The 26,015-nt window shown below is 38.0% G+C and overlaps 1 protein-coding gene across 1 annotated transcript in view; it reads left to right on the top strand.

Moving 5' to 3' along the window:
* The window catches only part of TRAPPC8 (trafficking protein particle complex subunit 8), a 58,236-nt gene that overhangs the window by 15,978 nt on the left and 16,243 nt on the right, over nucleotides 1–26,015 (top strand). Inside the window, 23 exon segments of the mRNA XM_068396785.1 lie at nucleotides 150–237; nucleotides 2,070–2,317; nucleotides 3,878–3,993; nucleotides 5,293–5,443; nucleotides 6,738–6,838; nucleotides 8,966–9,071; nucleotides 11,770–11,850; nucleotides 11,852–11,902; nucleotides 14,016–14,240; nucleotides 15,394–15,502; nucleotides 16,238–16,432; nucleotides 16,618–16,748; nucleotides 17,804–17,878; nucleotides 18,585–18,614; nucleotides 18,616–18,712; nucleotides 19,776–19,810; nucleotides 19,812–19,902; nucleotides 19,905–19,933; nucleotides 20,740–20,789; nucleotides 20,791–20,857; nucleotides 20,859–21,181; nucleotides 24,280–24,427; nucleotides 25,725–25,821. Of these exon segments, the coding sequence (XP_068252886.1) occupies nucleotides 150–237; nucleotides 2,070–2,317; nucleotides 3,878–3,993; nucleotides 5,293–5,443; nucleotides 6,738–6,838; nucleotides 8,966–9,071; nucleotides 11,770–11,850; nucleotides 11,852–11,902; nucleotides 14,016–14,240; nucleotides 15,394–15,502; nucleotides 16,238–16,432; nucleotides 16,618–16,748; nucleotides 17,804–17,878; nucleotides 18,585–18,614; nucleotides 18,616–18,712; nucleotides 19,776–19,810; nucleotides 19,812–19,902; nucleotides 19,905–19,933; nucleotides 20,740–20,789; nucleotides 20,791–20,857; nucleotides 20,859–21,181; nucleotides 24,280–24,427; nucleotides 25,725–25,821 (2,644 nt within the window).

The following is a 26,015-nucleotide window of genomic DNA, read 5'->3' as shown; positions in this document are numbered from 1 at the left end:
ACTTAAGAAATTAATATATATGAACAAACATACTTTTGTAGTAATTCAGTTAACTGTTACTAAAGTTAACAACTACTGTTGACTAACTTGTGTGTGTGCTCTAGTATTCTTAAATTTCTGACTACTTTTTTTTCCTTTTTTTCTGTCAGGATTACTATGAAGACTGTCCTCATACTGTCATTTCAAACAAGCATACTGATCACTTGATATCAGATGGCTTAGACAGTGAAATTAAAGGTATTTTTATAACTTCTATCAAAACATTGGTGTGATTGCATTTATACAGCTGTCTTATGTCTTGGACAGGAATCACTTGAGTGATTTGTTAGGGAATTCAAAGTAAAATTTTCTAAATGCTCAAAGATAATGTAACTTCCTGTCCACAAAGGAAAACACTGTGGTGCTGATCTGCTGGACTGGTGGTAATTGGTAGATGGCTATTTGTGGGAAGCCACACAGCTGTGTCCTAGCAATCAAGAGAGAAAAGGTCTCCAGGCTCGAGGAGAGAAGGAATGCAAACAATCCCAGAGAACACAGTGGCAGCAGCAGCAGAACAAGAAGAAGCAGAAGCATCAACCTCCACAGCTACTATGGCAAAGTAACAATTCTGATAACGAGGAAGAGGGTATTATACAAGGCTGCAACGATCCTCAGCTACTTTATCATACCGCAGGACCCTTCAAGAAGGTGTTCAGCAGAAAGCAGGATTTGTGTTCCTTCAGAACAAAGCAGGCATAGATTGTGAAAACTAATCATCACCTGAGCTCCATCCAGCCCGCATCAAAATTGGGAAGCAGTCCGCAGCAGCTATTGATGTATTGGGCTCATCTTTTGTAAGATTAAGCATGTGGTCTGCAAACTCTGACAATTAATAAAAAGTAACATAGGATTAAATGGTTAATTTTTATCATAATAAAAGTTCTGGTTAGTGTGCTCTGATGTAGCTTGGAAGCTGAGGTGCCTTTTTTGTTTTTATTTTTGATTTTAAATCTGGAAATGACAGAGTAGTGACTTACTTTGTAAGTTGGTTGGTAGAACTTGCCTCGCAATTGAGCTTGTGGATGGCAGAGGACAATAAATGAAATTGAGAGCAAATTAATGTATGGCTTTTTTAAAATTTTTTTTAAGGCAGCTGTGTAGGATTCATATGAGAAGCATCATCAAATAGGGAAGAGTGGAGGTACCCCACACTGTATGGCCTGACTCAGCCCAGATCTTTCAGATCTGACTTGAAAGGCACGGGGAGACCTAGGGTGTGTAGGAGGGCCTGCAGTTGCCCAAAAAATCATCTTTCTAGGGCCTTACCGCCCAGATGTAGTCTGCAAGCTGCTGTTTGAACTTTACATACCCAGCTTTACATGTCATGAGTAAAATCCATTAACGATTTGCTTTCACAACTCATCTTTGCTCAATGCTAACTAGGGCCAGGTAAAGCAAGCCGATTTTCTTATGTAGAAAGGAAATAGTAAATAAGAGTACTATTTAAGTCTTAGAGCGAAACGGTGTCTCCGTCTAGTTCAGATAGCTAGATGCAATAGTGGTCAACAGCCCATCTCACTGAATTTAGAGGGCTTTGGAGGAGGTTGTTTTACATCATGATTGCTCAGAAGGGCATGGAAAATGAGTCTGTTTTTTTTAACCTTGAAACAGAAACAAAAAAGAGTTAATGGATCCACTTGAGCCATTGTAGTAATGGCTGCATTTCCAACTTTTCATGAATATTTGACTTGGATTTTAATGTTTTCTTAGTTTTCCTTCAGTATTGTTGATACTTGGGGATTCTTTGCACTGTAGCTGAGAACCAAAAACATATGTACTTAGCCATGTTGTAGTTCTTGAGATTCCCTGAGCTTTCTGAAGAATTTCAGGAGTGATGTAATACTTGGGTAGTGCTCTGCTGCTGTCTTCTCAGCGTTGATCTGTAGTGCAGAATAATGGGTGAATGGCTTTGCTTAACAGAGTTCTGAGTAAGGAAAACTTTAAGGTAGGTTAATAAAAATGACAGTTAAAAACCAAAATGTTTAAGTAACTTCATGCTTACTGGGGTTTTTGTTTCAATCTTTCAACAGATGCCCCGTCAAATAACTTTAAGACGCACCCCCTCCAACTGGATCATCCCAGTGGCAGTTTGGAAAGCAGTGATTACATGAAGGCTACTGCATCAGTGCAAGACTCAAAGAAATCAAATTCTGGGACGCCGCACGGTGCTTGTTTAACACTCACAGATCATGATCGAATTAGACAGTTCATACAGGAATTCACATTTAGGGGACTTTTGCCACATATAGAGAAGACAATTCGGCAACTTAATGATCAGGTCAGTTTACTTTTAAAAACACTTCGTGCCATAATAAGAAAAAAACAGTTGGGGTATAAATCAAGTTATCCAAAAATCTGTTTTGAAATTATTACTTCCTTCTTCATCTAAAGATTCAATGATCTCATTGAAAACTGTAAGTAAATTTAAGAGAAATAGCTGAAGTTATCACTTTTGCTCCATCTGTCTTTTAAAAAAACCAAAACCCAATTTGTATCAACAGAGCTTCAGTGCGAGGTGGCTTCTTGGTGAAAGCCTGTCCGAACCGTTATCGGGATATCTGTCCTTGCTCCTAAAATCTTAATATTTTATACTTCTGGATGATTCTGGCACGGGGAATGTACTTTGTGTTTTGACATTAGAATGCACAACTAAAATTAAGAAACATATTTTCATCAATAATTGTCTGCAAAAACGCTGCGTACATCAACTGCTACTTCTTGACGGGTAGAAATGCATGAGCACTCTAAATCATGCAATTCTGTTTTGATCTCAGCAGTTTTTGCAACTGAATAGTCTTCTCTCAAACTAGAATTTTTTGGAAGTTGATAGTTAATATCATGCCCATGTTAAGTCAGACATGCACTAAAGTTATTTCCATCCAAGTAAGGTCCTTTTATAAGTGTTTCGCTTTTATATGATCTTAAACAGCTGCAGAGATTGACTTACATTAGTACAATCAAAATACTGTATTTAGCATTAGACTTGGACCCAAATATCAGTATGTTATCTGAACTCTGTATTTTGATTGAATTGTCCATGCAGGTTATAGTTTTCAGTAGAAGGGTTTTGATACTTGGTGTCATATGCTGTAAGCTTTCTCCCTGAACTGACTTTTGGGAGTTTGTATATGCTGACCATGTTTATGCTTGGAAAGCTTTATGAAGGAACATAAAAAGTGCATGCATAAAGTGGAGCGAACAGCCTTACCATTGGGAATGCAGTAATACGTTCCTAGTAGTGGTAAGAAAAGCATGATGTTATGATTCTTGAAATTATCTTTAAAAAGAGATGTAGTTTGCCTTAGATCAAGGGAACAGTAATTCCCCGTGGAAATTTCCTTGTTAGTGGAAATTATCTAAAAGAGTAGAGTTGTGTCACCACGCTTACAGGTATGACTAGTACCCTTGACACTTGAAATTGATGTTTGCAATGTGGTAATGCTTTATGTGGGTGGTAAAGGGGAGAATGTTTTCTCTTGAAGTATGTACTTAGTCTAGATTTTAAGTTGAATACCAGAAATTAGATATTCTGTTAGATTTCAAACAGATACATTGAGCGTTTCCATTCTTAGGATGGAGATGTCTGCAGTTTACAGCAACAATAGTGAACCTCAGCTGTCTGAAATAGAATAAATCTATGAATTGCAACTTCTGTCTCAGTGTCAGTGATTCATTCTAAAGGAGTGTGCTCTTGGTTATTTTATTGTTTTTATTTATTTCTTTTTTATGAAAAAAAACAGAATTTAGGAAGCCTTAGTGAAGCTTGGGTTTTTATTAGTTTAACTTATATTAGTATACGTCTTGAAATGTAGTGCTCTAATGTAGCATCTTGTTGCAGTTAATATCCAGGAAAGGCTTGAGTCGATCACTGTTTTCTGCTACTAAAAAATGGTTTAGCGGCAGCAAGGTTCCAGAGAAAAGTATAAATGAACTGAAGAATACTTCTGGTTTGCTGTAAGTAATTTCAGTCCTTACCTTTATGTCTAAACTGAAGATGTACTACTATTTAATTTTTGGTGGGAGGGAAAGCCTGTGTTTATTTGATGTTCTGCAAAGTGAAGTAAATCAGAAATGATTAAAAGTACTATGTCGAAATGTGTACAGTAAAGGAGTAGCAGAAGTTAAACAAAAAGGGGATAAAAGAAACTGTTTACAGAGCCATCTTCCTGCTATATTGCTAAGTTAGAAAGAACAGACATTTTTAAGAGTAATAGTAATAAAAAGAAGCTATGGTCTGCCGTAAGGGATTTTTTTTAAATTAGTACAAGCTTTTTCTTATTTAAGCCAAACACCATGTGTAGGTGTTTTTGTTTATGTAACTATGTAATTTACTGCAGTTGAGTATTAAGTATATTGCTTTTGCAAGTTCATTTGAGAGCTAAATTGAGGGGAATTTCATACTTTTTACATCTAACAAGGTTTTAAATTTTACCAGAATATTCATTCTGTATGCTTTTTAATTTCCCACTATGAATAAGGATGTATAATCATGAAAAGCACTCTCTTCAACTGTCTTATCTTAACCACAGAAGTCTAAATAGTTCTTGAACATTACCTAGCCAAAGTTAATGTCCCTGACACTTAACATACAGCTTTAAATTCATATGTTGTATCTTTGAATTCATAATCAAAATGTTGGTAATTTCAACTTTCTGTGTTGAACTTGTAAGCTTGGTTTGCTTCCTACAAAGCTTGACTAGCAAGTGTCTGTGAAAATGTATTTGTTCTTCACTGAAGTGATTCATATATATTTGACTAATCAAAAGTTAGACTGATGCTTGCAGGGGACAGGAACTTGCCCAGTATTTTGGCATAAGGCATAGCTTTTTAGTGGATTTTTTTCTTTCAAGAGAAATAGGGAGAAATAACATCTACAACTAGGTGAACAGTCAAAGTCTTACTTTTGTCCTTTTCATACAGCTCTATTTAGCTCTAACAGTTAATCTTACTGAGCAGTTTCAGTGATAGCTACATACTTTTTTCAGTATTTCTTGGCTAAGAGAAATGCTTGCTTTGAATGTTAGTGAAACACCGAATCTTGTTAATTGGAAAGTGGGATGTGAAACCAAGTTACATGTGGCAGAAAGGAAGCAGCTTCACTTTTCTTAGCTGTTTTTGGGTAAGGCTAAAGCAATGCAGTTTTTGTTTCTACTTTGTGAATAGAAATTAAGATGAGAGGGAAAGACTTTATAGAGCATGTCTTGCTCTATTTATTAAAATTATGACTTTGAATTTAAATATTTGTATTTATAGGTATCCACCAGAAGCACCAGAGCTTCAAATCCGGAAAATGGCAGACTTGTGCTTTTTGGTGCAACACTATGAGCTTGCATATAGCTGTTACCATACAGCAAAGAAAGACTTCTTAAATGATCAGGCAATGCTTTATGCAGCTGGAGCACTGGTTGGTACTTCACATAACATAAACATTCTGTGAACTTTTTCTAATAATCTGTAATATTTGTCTGAAGGTAACAAAACGCAGTCTCTTCCCTCCACCTCCAAATTTATAAAGGTCTTGCCAAATTTGCTGCATATCTTTAGCAAATGCTAAACTGTTCTCAAATCTGTTGTCTGCTGTTTTATGAAGGGAGTAAAGGTGTGAATAAAAATTGAAGAGTTAATTCTTAAAATGTGAAATGTGGAAAGGAGAATACCTAGAATGCAACCTCCAGCGAAATGGATCTTTAAACTTGTAGTCTGGTAACTCAAAACCAGGTGTGAAATAATTTTGTAGTTTCTCTTTTAGACTCTGGCAAAATAGTTATTTGCCAGGAGGTCAAGACTCTGTCACTATAAATATGGTATTGTACCTTTTTTTTTTTAAGACTTTTGAGGGATATAGTTTGAGTATGTCACTGCTGAACTTCATTGTAAACACATACTCATTCATTAATTTATTTTGAGAATGATGTGACTAAAATAATTTTTGGTAAGATAAATGGGAACACTGGGGAAAAATAAGTTATGTTTTGTAGACTTTAGTCTGGTTAACTTGATTAAATTTGAAATTTTGTAGAGCTGTGGAAGCATTCTTGTACGCTGTCCCATCTTGGTGTAAAACCTTTACATAAATGTGTATTTCTGCAGCACAGACACTTGTCCTGCATTTGGATAATCTGAAGCGTTACCTTAATTTCTTAATGAATGATTTGCAGAGGTCTTAATTATGAATTTTTTTAACCTACAAGTCTTTACTGCAGAAGTTTGCTATCCTATCTTCACCCCATAAGGAAAGAAGTAAAATTTCAGAGTGCATGTTTACTAAAGTTTCCTTGGAAGCCAAGAACGTAACTTCATTTAAGCAAAACTCAGAAAACAGTCCTCATCTTTAAGTAGATGGTAGTGCTTCTTTATCAGAAAGACTATTCCTGCAATAGAAAATTATCTCTTAGACTTGTAAAGCAGTACTGAATCAATGCTTCTGCATAGTGTTGGGGTTACCATGAACTCAAAACACTTTTTTGAGTGTGTATAACTCTCTTGCTGCTGTCTGGTTAATTACAAGCAGAGCCATAAATGGGCTATTGTATTAAATGTTTTGTCAGTTACAGTGTGTTGGGTATACTTTTAGATGCCAGTAACTGATCAGATGAAGATCTTGAACTAGTAGCTGTTGAAACATGTTCCTCAGCATCTTGAGATTTACAGTTTGTTGAAAAAAAAACTACAGTGACAATACTGAATTTCTCTTATAGGAAATGGCAGCAGTATCAGCTTTTCTTCAGCCTGGAGCTCCTAGACCATATCCTGCTCATTATATGGAAACAGCAATTCAGACCTATCGAGATATCTGCAAGTATGTTGTTTGCTTTCATACTGGTCCAATGAAAGTTTAAAGACCTGGTGGCTTAACTTGCTTCCCCTACACAGTGGTAGTGCCAGATGTCACAGAATGATGGTAACTTTTTACAGAGTAAGATATGTTTATCTAGGATAACATGGAAGGGGATCTATGTTGTTCTTAACAGAGTGCTTATTAAACTTGTGTATTGGATTTACCTGGTAACATTTTGGTAGTGAGATGGCTGCAGGGATGGCTTCTGTGAGAAGACAGCAGGACCTGCCCCCATGTTGGACAGAGCCAGTTTTCACCCAGCTCCAAAATGCACCTGCTGCTGCCCAAAGCTGAGCCCGTCAGCGATGCTTCTGGTGCCTCTGTGATAACATACTTAAAGGGTAAAAATTGCTGCACAGCAGCTGTGAGAGGAGTGAGAAAATGAGAGAGAGTCCTGCAGACACCAAGGTCAGTGAGGAAGGAAGGGGAGGAGGTGCTTCCTGCAGCCTGTAGAGAAGACCATGGTGAAGCAGGTTGTCCCCATGCAGCCCATGGAGGACCACAATGGAGCAGGGATCCACACTGCAGCCTGTGGAGGACCCAGTGCCAGAGCAGGTGGATGTGCCCTGAAGGAAGCTGCAGCCTATGGAGAGCCTATGCCAGAGCAGGTTCCTGGCAGGAGCTGGGACCTGTAGGGAACGCACACTGGAACAGTCTGTTCCTGAAGGACTATACTCCATGGGAAGGACCCTTGCTGGAACAATTCTTGAAGAACTGTATCTGTGGGAGGACCCCATGCTGGAGCAGGGAAGAGTGTGAGGAGGAAGGAGCGGCAGAGACGAAATGTTATGCGCTGACCGCAACTCCTTTTCCCCATCCCCCTCCCATGCTTGGAGTGGGGGGAGGAGGTAGAAGAGTTTGGAGTGAAGTTGAGCCTGGGAAGAAGGAGGAGTCAGGGGAAGGTGTTTTAGTTTTTGTTTTTATTTATCACTATCCTATTCTGTTATGTCAAGGTTTTAAAGCTGGGCTGGCTATTAAGTGGATGACAGATGTTCTCTATTGACCCTTTCTCCTCCCATGACTATCATGTCACCACTGGCACTGCAGGGCAGGGTCTGGGAAGTCCTGGACTGGACTCAGCAGCAGAAGGGAACTGGATTCGGGAATGCATGCATTGGGATTGAAGGCAGGAGAAAACGGACAGAGTCCTCTTTGGATGCCAGCCATAGAAGAAGAGAGGGTGACCCTTGTGATCCCTCAGCTTTAAACTGAGACTGATGTGTATGGGATGGAATACTTTGGTCAGTTTGGGTTACCTGTCCTGTCCATTCCCCCAAGTGCAACCCTTTTATGGCCTTTCACTTGTGGACTGTAAGAAACTTAGCAGTGACCTTGGTTTCTATAGGAATAAGTACAAGCAAGAGCCTTTCTGCATGCCATTCCTACCATTACCTTAGTAATAACTGTAAACTTCAAGCATTATCAATTCTAGAAGCGGAGACTGAAAAACATGTAGTTGGCTTCAGAAAGTGCAGTTACTTAGAAGAAACTTAACTGAAAGGAAGAATCACTGAAAGTAAAATTGGTTCTGTCCTAGTCCAAACCAGGACATATTAATTGGCAATAAATTAATTTAATCTTCCCTAGACCATGTCTGTTTTGCCCGTGACTGTAGTTGGTGAGTGATCTGCCTGTCCTTACCTCAGCACATGAGCTTTTTCACCCAATTTTCTCCCTTGTCTTGATGAGGGGGGGGTGTGATAGAGCAGCTTGGTGGACACCTTGTACACAGCAAGGTCAACCCAGCTCAACTTGTCTGGGGCTTTCAGACTTCCTGTTTATCAGATCATTTAGTTGGTTGGATCATTTTAGTTGGTATTTTTATAAATACAATACTGTCCTCAAAAATGCACAGTAGCTTTGACTTTTGAAAAGCTGCTGTTATAGTAGGATAAAACACTTAATGTGTCAACCTGTATGTGGTTGTTTTGCAGGGGATTAACTTTCATATGTTTTATTTTAAGAAGGATAAAAAAAACCCAGAACATCAGTCTGGTGCAATTTGGAGATTTGTCAGATTTGAGGTGAAAAGTTTTCCATGGTTTATTTTGATAAATATTCATTAATACATTTATGTTTTTGCTTTAGGAACATGGTTCTGGCTGAACGCTGTGTGCTGCTTAGTGCTGAAATCTTAAAAAGTCAAAGCAAATATTCAGAGGCAGCTGCTCTTCTGATTCGTTTAACGAGTGAGGTAAAACACTTAGTAGCTTTTTCCACTCTTGCCTTGTCCCTGTTTACTTACCCAGGAACTTCTAGGTTACATTCTAATTCCTATCCTATGATATTCTTTAGCCAAAGGTAGAAAATGAGTGGGTATAAAGCATGAAGTGAAGAAACTAGTACTGTTACTCTTTTTCTTTCTAGTCAAGTGACTTGCTTGACTTCTTTAAATGTGCATTTGTTATCTTTGGCTTTATAACTAATTTTCTTTGACGTCTGCTTAGCTCTTGTATGACATACTTTCAGTTTAAGAACGCATGGGCTAAAAGGATTAGCATGGCTTGCCAGAGCCATAATGGATGCTAGCCCACATATAATCAGAAGTTCTCTATAGTTTAAGTAACTAAGGCATTACTGTAGCGCAGCTGTTATGAATCATTAGAATCTTACTATGTAAGTGAAAGCTAGTCTGAACACTTCTGTAATATTAATTGGTGGAAATTAAGCATGGAATTAGCTTCTAACAGCCCAGAAAGGGTCTTACTTGAAAAGGAGTGAAACAAATGTAATACCAGAAACAGTATAACATCTTCTATATAGCTTGAAAGAAGAGTCTAACTGGCAGTTCTGGCTTTGTGGCCTGCTGCACCAAGTGTGATGCTTCTGAGACTTTTCCTGGGACAGATTAAGCATAGAATAAATTTGCTTAGTTGTGTAAGTTTCCCTCTCAAGTGTATTTGTAGATTCATTCTTGTCCTTTCAACTAGGCTTGCTACCAAAATTTTTGCGAGCAGTATCACAGAATCACAGAATGTTAGGGATTGGAAGGGACCTCGAAAGATCATATAGTCCAATCCCCCTGCCGGAGCAGGATTATCTAGACCATATCACACAGGAACATGTCCAGGTGGGTTTTGAATGTCTCCAGAGAAGGAGACTCCACAACCTCTCTGGGCAGCCTGTTCCAGTGTTCGGTCACCCTCACTGTAAAGAAGTTTTTTCTCATATTTATGTGGAACCTCCTGTGTTCCAGCTTGCACCCATTGCCCCTTGTCCTGTCAAGGGATGTCACTGAGAAGAGCCTGGCTCCATCCTCATGACACTTGCCCTTTCCATATTTATAAACATTAATGAGGTCACCCCTCAGTCTCCTCTTCTCCAAGCTAAAGAGACCCAGCTCCCTCAGCCTCTTCTCGTAAGGGAGATGTTCCACTCCCTTAATCATCTTCGTGGCTCTGCGCTGGACTCTCTCTAGCAGTTCCCTGTCCTTCTTGAACTGAGGAGCCCAGAACTGGACACAATATTGCAGATGCGGCCTCACCAGGACAGAGTAGAGGGGGAGGAGAACCTCTCTTGACCTGCTAACCACACCCCTTCTAATCCACCCCAGGATGCCATTGGCCTTCTTGGCCACAAGGGCACATTGCTGGCTCATGGTCATCCTGCTGTCCACTAGGACCCCCAGGTCCCTTTCCCCTATGCTGCTCTCCAACAGCTCTGTCCCCAACTTGTACTCGTACATGGGGTTGTTCTTGCCCAGGTGCAGGACTCTACACTTGCCCTTGTTATATTTCATTAAGTTTCTCCCCGCCCAACTCTCCAGCCTGTCCAGATCTCTCTGAATGGCTGCGCAGCCTTCCGTTGTGTCAGCCACTCCTCCCAGTTTTGTGTCATCAGCGAACTTGCTGACAGCGCACTCTATTCCCTCATCCAAGTCCTTAATGAATATATTGAATAGTACTGGTCCCAGTACCGACCCTTGCGGGACTCCGCTAGACACAGGCCTCCAACTGGACTCTGTCCCATTGACCACCACTCTCTGGCTTCTTTCCTTCATCCAGTTCACAATCCACCTCACTACCCGATCATCCAGACCACACTTCCTCAGTTTAGCTGCGAGGGTGCTGTGGGAGACTGGATAAGTTATAATAACTTTTATATAAGTTATTTAAGCAAGGAATTGAAATATTATTGGCTCTACACAATCATTTTACAGCTTATGTGTAGTATGCTTGTGGTGCCTTTTGGCAGTTGTAAAGAACGTCTTTGTAGGATACTGTATAAGTGTCTCAGTATATTTGTAGTCCAGACACATACTTGGACATCACTGATAGCAGGGAGTTCAGTTGTGGTAAAATCAAGTAGAGCATCAGAATGTTCTGATTGGTTAAAGTAATATAGCTATGTCTTGGCATGAGGAGAGAAGGGCATAATAATAAGAAATTGTATATTATTAAGAAATCATCCTGGTTCTTCTGAGATGCATTCACTAAGTCTCATTGCTCCCTCTATTTTTCCTTCATCCTATTAAAGTTCTCATTTTTATTTCTAGCCTTAATGTCTGTAGGGGGAGGGAGGGGAAAAGGTAGCAGAGTGCTTCAGAGATAATGGTAGGTGTTAGAAACTGTAGCCTGAGTAACTGAAAAAGCAGAAAATACTTCTTTTGTCAGTCATACTGAAACAGATTGATATATAAATCTTTCCACTGGAAAAAAATACCAGCGTGTTTGGTATTGAACGCTATACGTATAACAAAGTGAAAAATACTTTTAGTCTTATTTTCTTTTGTATACACATGTATTTATGTATAATGTTGAAAATTTTTTTTATATACAAACTTCACAGCACTGTTACAACTTACTGTCCCTGTTAGCATTAAAACGAGGCCACTGTTATCTTTAAGTTTGTATTCAAATTTGAGGCTAATTCTCGTTTTTGCTTTTAAATAGGATTCAGATCTTCGCAGTGCACTTCTGTTGGAGCAGGCAGCCCATTGCTTTATAAACATGAAAAGTCCCATGGTTAGAAAGTTTTGCATTTCATATGATATTGGCTGGCCATAGATTTAGTAAAGCAGGCCAGGTAAGTATTATCTTTCTGCATGGAAAACATGCCCAGTACTTAATACTTACTCTGAAAAACATGTTAAATATGTGCATTAGTCTGGAAAAAAATGCTTGACTTCTGACACTTTTGTATTAGTCAAAAGTATTCAGCTGTGTGATCTTAAAATGAGTTCTGTGTTGATCAGCACAGTCTTACTTCTGTTTTGAAGTAATGCTGAAGATCACTGACTTTAAACTTAGGTGATACATGTTTTCATTCCTGGGTCTCAATTTTAGACACAGTGATATATGAGAGTTTTTGTTTGGATAGAGAAGTATTTTTACTTTTGAGATAAGAGTGAGTTGCAGGAGTTAGGGTTTTGTTAAACTCTTTAAGTTATTCTAATAATAGCAAAGTTTAGATGTCTCTCTTTCCTGGTGCTTTAACCACATGCTTTTTAGTGGTGGTGTGTGAACAGTTACTACAAGACAAACTGAAGCATTTCTTTGTGGCTGCTTAGACTTCAGTAGCAATTAAACCAATACACATCAGATTGTTTTTACTTCCATTCACATTCTTGTGCAGCAAGCTCTAACTGTGGTAAATAAACTCAGTTTGTTGGACATAACTTGTGTGCTTTATTTCTGCTTCAGTTGTGGGATAGACTCTCTACCAATAGCTTGTACTTGATTCCTGCTGAGGTTAGCCACCGGAGTTGAGTTATGGGGCTGTCCCTGAATACAGTCAATTTCAGTTTACTGGTAAACTGCAAACCTGTGATAGAAATAAACTTGTATTGCAAATCAATAATACAAGACAACCCAGGCATCAGAATTCTGTTTGAAACAAAGCCCTGTGGTCTTGGGGGAGTGTTCTCCCACCCAGTCTTGTTTTTATCATCCTGGTAAGGACCAAGGAAGGTGTTGTTATACTCTTGGCTTCTGTATTTAAAATCACAGATGTGAAAAATAGTAGGAGTATTTTCCCCCTGTTCCTTAGTTTTCTTCATGCATTACTTTCCCTGTCTGTTGTTATGACAATACAATGCTGACACGGAGCTCTTGATCAGAGTTTTTTTTATTTATTCTTTTATGTGTCCCTCCTTTGCCTGGAAAAGTGCATGCATTTTGCAGAGCTTTGGCTTTGTCTTGATGTAACAGCTCTCGTGTTGTTTGTGTCTAATTCTTGTAGGGATTCTGGTGTCCAAGGAATGCTTTTTCAGTGTTACAGTAAATGTAGGCTATTTTTTTTCTTTCCATATCCTTAGAGGATATGGAAAATATTAAATGCTACTGAAGAGAAGTCAGCCAGGCTGCTCAGCTGCATACTGTAATACCATATTTTAAAGTGTCAGTAATATTTGCTGATGTTAAGGATTTACTGCTTGTACTCTGCTCTCATCGCCATACCAATTTTAACCTATCTTAGACTTTTCCCATTACTGCTGTAAATAAGGGAATGCTGTTCCCTTTTTTTAGAAGCTGAGACTTGCCTGTACAGTGAATGCCTATGCATTCAATACCTAGACTTGGAATTGAATGCCCAGGTCCTGATGTATGTACAGGAAAGGAACTGTGGAGCTGATTGGGAGCAGAGCATTTATCTCCCAGTGGCTGATGCAATTGGTAATTTTGTCTTGTATGTGCTGTAGGGCTGTGTTTTGTTGGCTTACTTGGCATGGGTTTTGTCCCAGGTGTGTCTACTGAACAACAATTGACTGGAAGTGTCACACTGAAAGTTCAGTTACGGAAATGAAATGTGTTAAATCTAGCTTATGTCCTAAGGCTTGGCAGTAGAGCTCTGTAGACTTTAGCAGTCAGTCCTAAAGCAATGCAGAACACTATTTTAAAAGTAGTCTTTTGTTATTTGCTTTTTTTAACTTACTGCCTATTACACTAGTCTTTGAAAACATGAACTTAATCTGCAGGCTAGGCTCTGTACTGAAGGAACCAACACTTTTGTGCTTAGATTAATGTTGACCAGGTGCCATGAGGTATAGTTCTGCAAACAGTGCACTCAGTATAGTGGGGGTGGTGGTAAAAACTTCAGTAACTTTTCTGACTTACTGTTCAGTCTTCCTAATATTACAGTTACAATGAGTGGTTAATCAGATTATTTGAGAAATAACCTTGTTTGTTTATTCTTGCAGAAGAAACATGCCTTACGTTGCTACTGTCAAGCCATGCAGGTTTACAAGGGGAAAGGCTGGTCTCTTGCAGAAGACCATATCAACTTCACTATTGGTCGCCAGTCCTTTACGCTTCGTCAGCTTGACAATGCTGTGTCTGCCTTCAGGCATATTTTGATCAATGATAGTAAACAACCTCCAGCTCAGCAAGGAGCTTTTTTAAGAGAATATCTTTATGTTTATAAGGTAAATGACTTTTCATTTTCTTTATTCCTTGAGTAATCAGTAACTTTATTACCAGTAATTTTCTGGTAATAAAATTAATTTTCTGGTAATTATTTTATTACCAGTAATTTTATTACCAGTAATTTTTTTCTAAAGTCATTAAATGACTTTTCTGTCATACTTGCTTTGTTCCAGGGTTGTGTTTTTAATCTAGTTGATGTGTTCATTTTTTTACTTTAGGCTTCAAAAAAAACAAATATGTTGCATCTAACATGTATTAAGTGTACTTCCACTGATGGGTATTAGTGTGACTCTTTGTATGTGTTTCTGTTACAGTAAAATGAACTCTTCCTGTTGAGGGCCATGGCTGAATTGCAACTTGTGACAGTTCAGTTTCTTTTAGAGGAAGTGGATCTGTTTTGTTTTGATCAGTTTATAATGATTTTTGAGGCTTTCGATAGTAAACATTTAATAAAGACTAGGTAGCTCTGTCACCTTTTCTGTTACTATAAAGTACTCCTCATCTGTGTTGTAGTGAATTTTACTCTTTGATATGGGCTTTTATAGATCAAATGACTCATCAAGTTGGCTGTAAGTTTGAATGATTCTGGATTGTAGTATACCATGTACATTATGAGGTGTTTAGTGTTGATATTTCCACACAACTTGCAGCTGTGTAGTTACTTACTATCTTTTAAAGCTTGTAAACAGAATTTCTGTGGTGTTTGCTAAGTTACGGTAGATTTACTCGAGACTGATGTTTGAGTCCACACCTCGGGTGTGGTGAGTGTCTTGTGTAATGGTTGTGGTATAGTAAATGCAGTTCATCAAATTCTGAGTTGAGAGTCAAGCATTGCATCAATAAGCTTGTAACAGCCATGCAGCCACAACAGTGATTAGAGTGCTGGATTAAAATCATTATCCTGCTTTTACCATAAAGATTTCACGAACTTTAAACTCGTATTGAAGAAATAAATACTACTTCAGACTGTAGAAGCAGAAGAAACTATCAAAACAGTTAATTGAAATTATTCCTTCCATCTTAAAAATACTACCTGCTCAAACATTGAGTGCTTATAACTTGGCTTCCTTATCGTTGAATCGTTGTTAATGTACAGCATGGACATCATGTATTTGCATAATGTCATGACACTGTTTTCCTCCTTTGCTCCAGAACGTAACCCAGCTATCACCCGGTGGTCCCTTACCACAGCTTCCTTTACCATACATTAACAGCTCAGCAACCCGTGTTTTCTTTGGGCATGATCGTAGACCAGCAGAAGGTTAGAAAATTTTATGTAAACAGATTCAAGTCCCTTATTTATGAAACCAAAATATATGCAAGAGTCGGTGTCATTTAAAAGAAATCTATCATTATGTAAAACTAATGTGACAAGGTAACTTCTTAAATAAGATTTCAGAAGAAAAGCTTAAGGCTAGTATCTGCTCGCTAGATGTTTTCAGACTTCCTGTGTAAATATGAAATCCGCATATGTGGATGTGCTGACTTCCACTGTTTTTCATAGCTGGAAAGCTTCAATGCAAGTCTGTGATGAACTTCATGAAAGGGGTCATTAATGCTTTAGCAAATGCTAGATACTAGTGCCCATGCTAGAAAATAGCTTTACAGTTAACTTTCTCTTGGATGAAATGTTTGAAACACTGTGATTCCTGAATGTAAAGTAAGCTGAGTGGAAATTCTTATATAAGCTGGGGCTGTAGCCTGTCATAAAGTAAAAATAATCTGTAAACTGAGTATACCATGTAGCATGCTAAAATATTGGAATTCCACAATTTGGAAATAGAAATATACTCAAATTATCCTCAGTATTGTCTTCCATGTGTGTATTTCAGAATGTCTTTCAATTCACCGACTTAAATCAATTGTAACTTAAAAATGACAGTGACTGAGAACTTAAAATGTCTTAACAATACTTACCAAATTGCCAGTGCAGCCCTCTGTTGGAACTGTTACATGCCGCTGTTCTCATCTCCTAAGATTGCTTTACTCATACTAGGTGAAAAGCAGGCAGCTACGCACGTAAGTCTGGATCAGGAGTATGACTCGGAATCATCACAACAGTGGAAGGAACTTGAGGAGCAGGTTGTTTCTGTGATAAATAGAGGAATAATACCCTCAAACTTTCAACCAACACAGTTCTGTTTAAATCGCTACTCAGATAACTCCAGATTTCCACTTGCTGTGATAGAAGGTAAAGTTAAGATTTATACACTTCAGAAATAAAGTGCGTTAGATAAACTTGTGCAATATTTCCTGTGTTGTAGATTTAAACCAACATTCTTGTGCAAGTTGCACAAGAATGCTTTGAGTTAGATGAACCTTCAGATTGTGGTGGGGATAGCCTGCTGTCATTATTTTCTTGCACTTTCTTAATAGAACCAATAACTGTAGAAGTGTCCTTCCGAAACCCTCTGAAAGTTCCACTTCTTTTGACTGACCTTTCATTGCTGTGGAAGTTTCAACCTAAAGACTTCAATGCAAAGCATGATGGAGAAACAAAAGAGCTGGTAAGGAAAACTTCATCCTTTTTTCAACCAAAACCAAACAGCTACAGTAATGGAGTTAACTTAAGTCTTCAGAATTCTTTATTATGAAAACAGCTGGTTTAAGTGTAAATTAAAAAAAAAAAATAGGCAAAAAAAAGTAGCTACTGAATTTTTTTATGCATTGTTTAGATTTTCCTAGATCCATGGGGCCCAAAGCAGCCAGGTTAACAAACATTGTAATGAGTATTGAAGAGCTTAATGCAAAGCAAAATACTTCCAACATTTCATTGTATGTATAGTACATCTATTTTGAGTCACACTAGCCTGGACCAGCAGAAATTACTTGTAATGTCAGTAGGTGTATAGTCATACCTTTTTCTTACTCAAGCTACTGTGTGTAGTGAAATGTGTGTTCTGAAAAACTGTGCTGGTATGACATAGGAACATCTTGGTATCTCGATTAGAAGAAAAATGAAAATTTATTGTATCAAAAATTAGTATTTTGAATACTTTAGATGAACTGCTTACTACTGTTTAATTTAACACTTCAACTAATAATGCCAAAACTTCCCTCTGAAGGACTGTTCTCACATTCGTATTTTTAAGGTTTTAATGTGTTCTAATACTGAATATTACAGTAAATTCCTTAATAATTTGGTTCCTGGACAAAAGCATTTGGAACATAGTGATCTCTAAAGGTGCTGTAAGTGTTTGCCAGAGTTATAAACATGGTTTCATATAAATAAGTCTCAGGGATTACCATATGCTTTCGCTTCTGTTCTGGTCTGAACTGCTACTTTAATGATATGATAAATATTTCTGTATTGACGAAATTGATTGGGAATGGTTCCAACTTATAGTGATAAATCTTACATTTCTCTCAAGTAAACTGCTTCTTTAATTCAGCAAGCCTGATAAACTGGGTATGCAGCACCTTCTGGTCCTAACTGCCTGCAGTTTGAAATTTGTATGCTTTTTTTCCCTTGAACACTTTAGGAAAGGTGTGGGAAGTAATATTTAAGGCAGTTTTTCTGCCTAGGAGTAATAGTATCTGAAAAGCTGTTTCTTCTCTTTAGGGAACATGCGAGGGTGATATGATAGGAACTGAAGCAATAGCAGAGTTTCTAATTAATAGTGAGGAGACAAAAGTGGTAAGTACTGTTCTTTGTTTTTAAAAATAGTTTTTTTCGATGTTGAACTTTAGGGTGGGGTTCAGACTTGTTATAATCTGAACTTAATGCTAAACTTACAGAACACATTACTGATATATGATAGTGGAACTTCTGAATCTCATCAGCCTGTATAAATATCTGAAGGGAGGATGTGACAGGACAAGAGGCAGTGGGCACAAATTAAAGCCGAGGAGGCTCCATCAGAACATCAGGAACACTTTTTTTTGTTTGTTTTGTTACTGGGATGGTGACTGAGTACTGGGCACAGGCTGCCCAGAGAGATTGTGGAGTCTCTATCCTTGGAGATTTTAAAAGCCATTTGGACATTGTCCTGGGCAGCTGGCTGTAGGTGGCTCTACTTGAGCAGGCAAGTTGGATAAGATGATCTCCAGAGGTCCTTTCCAACTTCAACTATTCTGTGATTCTGTCTCTGTTAAAGTTAATTCTTTACATTTAGGATTCTTTGCTAATGTAATGAGCATCTCTCAGCTGTGGACTGGTTTGGTAAATTCTGTGTGTATGAAATTTTGAATCCAATAAATGACCTGTAGTTATTGTATGCAGTTACTTCTGACACGACTATAAAGTAAATGTAGCTGTAAATGTCTTTAGCAATTGGACATTTAAATGTAATAATACCATTTTCTAGTAGCAACAACAACAAAAATTTAACATATCTCCACAGGCAAGACTAAAGCTCTTTCCCCATCAAACAGGGGGAGCTACATATTCTGGGAGTCGTTTATAATCTTGGTACTGTTCAGGGTGCTGTGACATTAGATGGGATAGATACTTCTATTGGATTACAGACAGGTAAGTGTGTTATTCCTTAAGTTGTGTGTCTCTGGAAGGGGGAGACATGGCTTTCTGCAGAGTAGAACTAAATTCTAGTGTGTAGTGTTTGACTATCATGATGGAAAGGCCTTCCTCAGGTGAGGATTGTAGAAACAAAAGAAACAACTGGAAGAAGAAAAGAATGAATTGGCACCTGTAGGAATCCCATGAGAAAGGAAGTAACCTCTGCCAAACCCATACTTACATTCCTTTTAAATCTGTGGAAATTCTGAAACCATTCAAAAAAAATATTTAAATATTTCATCTGCCACGTTGAATCTGTATCAACTTTCATTGACTCTTGCCATTCATTTTTCTTCTGTGTCTTTTTGGTTTGTTAGCATTCAACTTTTGTCCAGATGTTGCACTGAAGTTCTTTGCCTAGATTCACAAATTGCAATTTGGCTGAATAATTATTTTTCAGCATCTTGACTTTATTTTGGTTCTCTTTCCTTTATATTAATGTATAATGGCTTATTAATTTGCATGTTACTTGACCTTTTGTTGAGTCATTATCTGAAACTGTCTCTCACAGGGAAAATTTAGTTGTTGGAGGAAATGGGGATTAAAGCACATATTTGAAAGTGTCTAAAAGAAATAATGAAGCTTGTTTAGCTATCTACAAACTCGAAACCTTTGGAATAAAAACCACTTGGAGAGTGGTGGCCTGTCTTTGAAGGAAATAAAAATGTTTTGGGCGACTTCTCCAGCTTGGCGGAAATTGGGAAAGGAAATAAATGCATCACCTTCATGCTCTGTGTGCCCCCCCGCGCCCTTGTAGTCAAACTATTAAAGGGCAGAGTAACTCCACAGCACTGGATAACTGTCTGTCTGAACTTGCAATAGCAATGCCTTATGTGTAACAGTAAACTTTTGAATAGTTCTTTGTCAGTGATGCTGCTTAATCAATGAACACTGCATGTGCCCAATAACAGAAAAATACAATGATTTTTGAGATTGAGTAGGGAGCTTTGGATCACTTCTCAGAAAAAAGTTAGGAATTGCTTTTAAAAAAATAAATCAAACTTAAAAATTGTTTCAGGAAAGTTTGTCTCCAATGGGTTATCTGTGCGAGGAACGACAAGATTTGGAAATTCAAGGCCCTCGACTTAATAACACAAAAGAGGAAAAAACTTCTATTAAATATGGACCTGATCGACGCTTAGATCCATTATTACAGAAGAAATGCCTTTGTTGGAGGTATGTAGCTACTTTCTATTGGCAGTTTTGAGCAAATAGCTGAATCCAGAGCGTATAAATGTAATTCTAACAATGAGGTCTTAGACTTTAATGCCTAAATCTTGCCAGTTAATTTCTGATTGTGTCGAGTGCCAAACCTTATGTGTTTGTTTTTTTCCAAGTGAAACTTGAAGCCTCCAAATTAATATCCTTCTGAAATTGTTATATTCCCTTTAGAATTTTGTAGCCCAGACTTCAAGGTGAGGGGGAACAGACAAAGAAGCTTTTTTTCTGTTTACTTGCCATTCATCTAGAATAATTCCTGAGTTGGTTAATTAAAACACAGTGGTTTTCCTTAATCGGGTTATTAAAATGGTCTGACTAACTGGTTAATAGCAACACTCTATAGAACAGAAATATTTCAGTTGGAAGGGACCTACAACGATCATCCAGTCCAATTGCTTGACCACTTCAGGGCTGACCAAAAGTTAAGCATGTTGTTAAGGGCATTGTCCAAATGCCTCTTAAATACGGACAGGCTTTGGGCATCGACCACCTCTCTAGGAAGCCTGTTACAGTGTTTGGGCACCCCCTCAGTAAAGAAATGTTTCATAATGTCCAGTCTAAACTTACTCTGGCACAGCTTTGAACCATTCCCACGTGTCCTGTCACTGGATAGCAGGGAGAAGAGATCAGCACCTTCCTCTCCACTTCCCTGCCTCAGAAAGCTGTAGAGAACAATATAGTTCAAATATGTTGGTGGTTGTTTTCATGCCTATTCATAACTTGGCTCAATGTTCAGGTTTGTCTTGTTCTCTCCCATACAGGTATTCTTTATAAATTTTCCTACAGGGCTTCTCTGTGGAGAAATCAGAAAGCGTATGTAGAATTTGTGACGTAAGCAAGTGTCCTCTTACTGCACTGAAGGTTGTGTCCAAGCATCCTAGAATTTTTTACTTTTGGTGGAAATACTGCTGTTCTAACGCCACTAAGTCCTTCAGCTTCTGAAAACTGTAGTGCTTACAAGACTGTTGTGACAGATCCTACCTCTGTGCGTACTGCACTGTTATCTTCAGCTTCTTCTGTAGACTTTGGGGTTGGCACAGAAGGTCAGCCTGAGGTAATACAAGTCCCACTGCCTGATGCTGTTCTTCTTCCTGGGGCTTCAGTGCAGCTGCCAATGTGGTTACGGGGACCAGATGAAGAAGGTGTTCATGAAATTAACTTTTTGTTTTACTATGAAAGTGTTAAAGGACACTCAAAAATGTGGTAAGTTTTAATCTACTTTTTACTTACTAGACACATTATAAACTTTGTAAGCATAAATGTAAATCTTGTTGAATTTCTCTCAGTTGCTGTGGTGATGTAAGTGTCCTGTTATCTGCTATTCTAATCAATATTTTTTCTACTATATGGTGTAATTTCTGTATGAAGTTATATAGCCTACGCAGCTTCCATCAAAGTGGCAATTACTAAAATAGTTTAGTAGAAAGTATTAATGGAATGCTGTTAATACAAACTCTGTATTTAGTTTCTCTGGAAGCATATCATTCTGAGCGATAGGGGATAAAAATCATGACTTAATTTGTTTCTGCATGTTATAAAACAATCTTGACTATTTTGGACAAAAGATTTTGTTCTTAGTTAAAATGTGGTTAGTAATTGTATTATGATGAAAGTTATTCTCTTTGGAGGGGTAAACACCCAAGTCTGACTTGTGTGCTGTTGTATAGTTCATTTTTGGACCATCTTGAGACAGTGGACAGTCAAGTTTGACACCACAAGCTAACAAATAGTGCTTTCATTGAACTTTACTTGAATGGTAGCAAGTTGACTTTTTATTTCACTGATTTCCAAGTCCACCCATGTCCCAGGCTAAGAAGGATCAGGAGGTGACTTTTGTGAGAAACTTGTTCTTCAAAGATTTGGGGGTGAATAGGCTTTTGTTCAGAAAGTGAAGAGATCAGCCTTCAGGAAGCCTTAGTGTAGCAATCCAGCAGGCAGCCAAATTAATAAATGAAGACTGTCTCTTTTTACCCCTCTCTTTCACTCTTCTGCAAATACTGTTCTTGCATTGCTACCTTAAAGCTGTTAGAGCTCATAGCTAGAGATGAGAAAAAGTTGCAACAGGCTTTACCTAGGTTTAGTTTTTAGACCCACTAAGAATACTGGCCACAGACTTAATGTTGCTATTTAATATTATGGAAGAGAAATTTATTATGGGGCTGTGTGTGATGGATTTGTTTGTCTGGGGAATGTGTCTCTACCCACCTTAAGCAGCAGTGCAGACTAGGAGGAGTGGATCCGTAATCAGGGCTGGGAACCTGGTGTTGTGGTTTAACCCCAGCCAGCAACTAAGTACCACGCAGCTACTTGTTGACTCCCCCCTGGTGCGATGGGGGAGAGAATCAGAAGGGTTAAAAGTGAGGAAACTCATGGGTTGAGATAAAGACAGTTTTGACAGGTCAAGTAGAAGCTGTGCACCCAAGCAAAGCAAAACAAGGAATTCATCTCACTAGTTCCCATCAGCAGGCATCTTCAGGAAAACAGGGCTCCGTCACGAGTACCGGTTACTTGGGAAGGCAAACATGCCATATGGTACGGAATATCCCTTTGGTCAGTTGGAGTCAGCTGTCCCAGTTGCCTCCCCTCACAACTTCTTGTGCACTTCTAGCCTGCTTGCTGGTGGGGTAGTGTGAGAAGCAGAAAAGTCCTTGACTCTGTGTAAGCACTGATCAGCAATAATGAAAACATCCCTGTATTATCAGCACTGTTCCAGCACAAATCCAAAACATAGCCCCGTACTAGCTACTATAAAGAAAATTAACTCTATTGCAGCCAAAATCAGCACAACTGGTCTCTGTACTATACATATTCAGGATGGGGTGGGGAGCAGGGCTACTTCAGATGAGCTCTAGTCACATGGACTGAATGTCTGCTTGTGACTGGAGCTTGTTTTCTAGGCTTGTTCAGAGAAAGAAACCAAGTTCGTGTGCTCTGAGGCTGCTCTGTAATGGAAACCAAAGCAGAGTAAGTTGAAGATGGTGAAGAGTGAAATCAAACTAAATCATGCAAATGCACCCTTTGCTTAGATTTTTCTGTAGCTTCTGAAGTGCCAAAGTTAACTTTTCATTTGGTTTTAAGCTAGTCTGTAGGAATAGAGAATTTGTCCCCCTACAATGTAGTTAGTTTTTCTTCCTTTTTTTTAAAGAACAGAACTTACTTCTCTGAATTCCTAGTATTCAGAAAGTGAGGTGTTTCAGAGATAGAAGACAGTTGTTTGGGGAATATATTTGTTTCCTACTATATTGAAGTTTCCAGGGAAAATTAAACAATGTGGTCTCGTTTAACAGTACTCTTTGTAGACTCAGCATAGCTTTTAAATTTTAAAAAAAGATATAATTTGTGCCACTTGAAAGCTATACAGACATCTGTATGTCTGTCTGAAGATTAACTGCAAAACTGTGAAGTTTATTCTGTAGATTGTGACATTATGTGAAGTAGAGTGTAGGGAACCACTGATTTTCCCCTCCCAAAACAAGTGTCGCGTGATGTTTCGGCATATTTAGTAGGTAATGCATATAAAATCTTTACATGCCTCTAATGTTTCCAAGTAGAAGTTATGATAACACAAAGCTTCTACGTGGGAAAAGCTGAAGTATTTTGATGGTGTCCAAGAATAGAAGTTTACTAATCATTAGGAAAACAGGAAGATAACTTTTACAAAAGGATTGCTGGCTTGGAGGCTGAGCGCCTCTAGAAAAAGGTGATAGTTTTAGAAGTAAACTTTCAAGATTCTCAGTTCAGGGGAATTTGTTGAATGCAGTGGTATTCTGTCCAAATGCTTTTTAGTAAATGTTTGTGCAGGAGATGTGACTTAACTAGTGGATCTTTTATGGTTTATTTACTCAAAAACTCTATTTTCCAAAGCACGTGGTGATATTACTGTTCCCTGTGCCTTGCTCTCTTCAGTGCCATGTGGCAGGGGGTTGGAACTAGATGATCTTTAAAGTCGCTTCCAACCGAAACTATTCTATGATTCTATGATTAAATGGCTTAATGATGTATTTTTCGTCATGGTAACAATGAACCTTTTTCTCCAGTATTTCAACTGGCTAAGAAACTATGTTTGAACAGCACCTACCCATGCAGTGTAATTTTTAAAAACAATATAGTTTCGATAGAAAGCTAAAAGGAAAAGTGTCTCTCTGGTGATTGAAAGGAATACATTGTCTAATGGCCTTAGTATTGATGGCAAACACAAAAGCTAAACTTCTTGATGACAGGTTCCGGACAGCAGTCCTGGTTGTTCAGAATGGCTGAAAAAAAATATTTATTTTTTTTTTTTTTTTCTTTTTCCTTCCTAGTCATAGAGTGTTAAGGCACACTGCAGTTATTTGTACTAGCCGGTCTCTGCATATTCGAGCTACTGTCTGCAGAAGTAATGCACTTGAAGACGAAGAAGGCAGAGGGGACAATATGTTGGTGTTTGTGGATGTAGAAAATATCAATACTGTAAGTTCTTAATAATAATAACTGTTCTAAAGCTCAGCAGATGTGTCACCAGTAGAACCAAGACTTAAGTAAAAGGTTTTTTACAACTTCTTTGCAAACACTAAGGAAACCTTGCATATTTAATCATTCCAGTTACTGTTGGAAAGAGAGTACTAACATTAAGTTATATCTCAACTCTCTGTAAATCTGCTATAACTATCTCTATCTTAAGCAAATTCCAGTACTGTCATTAGGATTCTTTTTGTTTTAGGAAGATTTATTCCAAATTCATGAATGTTCTTGATGATCACAACTCTCAAAATAGTTCTGAATGCGACAACCTGTGCCCCCCACAACCTTTCAGTGAAAACATTGGTATAATTAGTGGAAATGTAAAGTAAAAATTTAAGCTCCAACTTGAAGGAAGCTTCTGTGTTTACACTTCTTACCAAACTCTAAAAGCCATTTTTGCAAATATAATCCAAATACAGACATGTCTGTTGTGATCTCTTGACTTAACAAAGCATATGAAAATATTTCAGTTTTTCATACCACACTAATTTAAATTTACCCATTTTTTGGTAAAGCTGCTCCTATTTTTTTCAACCACAAAGGAAGGTAATTGAATCCTCTGTTTATAGAATTCCTAGACACTTAGCTGGTAGTGGAATCACTGAGCCGATTTGTCACTTTGTTTTAAAGGCATGTACACTCCTATTTTTTCTTCAGCTACTGAAGTGAATGCTGTCCACTCCTTTGAGGAGGAAGGAATGTTTTATAAAGTACTTACCAAGTTAACAGATAATACTGTGTGAAACCTAGTTTTCCACTACCATCTCACTCCTTCCAAGAAAGGAAACCAACACCAAAAGCTACTTTTCATTGTGCATATATGCTAAAAAAAAAAAAAAAAAAAAAATCTTGAATTTGAGATTTGACCTAGCAATATTTCTATAGTGATCTTAGAAACTAAGTGGCCTGGAGGACAGTGTTCTGCTTTGGAGTTAAAAGCCTAGGTTTTATTATAGTCATCTTAATCTAAGATACTAGCTTGCGGATATTTTTCTGGGGGATCTTTGTTTCTTCTTTGTGTGGCTTTGTTTACTGGAATTGGAAGTTACTGTGAACTGGGACTGTTTTCCGTTACAGTGGATCTTATCTCTTCTTGTCTCTCCTTAGTACTGTATTATAGCTGGTGTGAATAATGAGTTAAATTAAGATTCTATCAGTCCCACCTTGCCATGAACACTTACTATGCAATGTAAAACATCACAGTTATGATTGGTCTTATTTGACATGATTTTTGTTTCTTTCTCAGAGTGAGACTGGTGTTAAAGAATTTCATATAGTGCAAGTGTCAAGTAAGAGCAAGCACTGGAAGCTTCAAAGGTCTGTTAACATCTCTGAAGACAAAGGTGTGTATCTTTATCACAAAAAAGATGGCAAATCTAGCTTCTGCCTGACAGGAACAGTTAAAAAAAATCTTACAAGGAGTTGAATTTGGCTTTCAGAATAATTAATTTTTGAAAACTTTATGTCCCTTCCAAACATACTACAGCCCTTCTGTTGTTACTGTTTCAGGGAAAGTATGTTGACAAATAACTTTCAG

The sequence above is a fragment of the Nyctibius grandis genome, chromosome 3 (genome assembly GCF_013368605.1).
Source record: "Nyctibius grandis isolate bNycGra1 chromosome 3, bNycGra1.pri, whole genome shotgun sequence".
Lineage (NCBI taxonomy): Eukaryota > Metazoa > Chordata > Aves > Nyctibiiformes > Nyctibiidae > Nyctibius > Nyctibius grandis.
The sequence above is the reverse complement of the archived record's forward strand: the minus strand, read 5'-3'. Positions and strand labels throughout refer to the sequence as shown.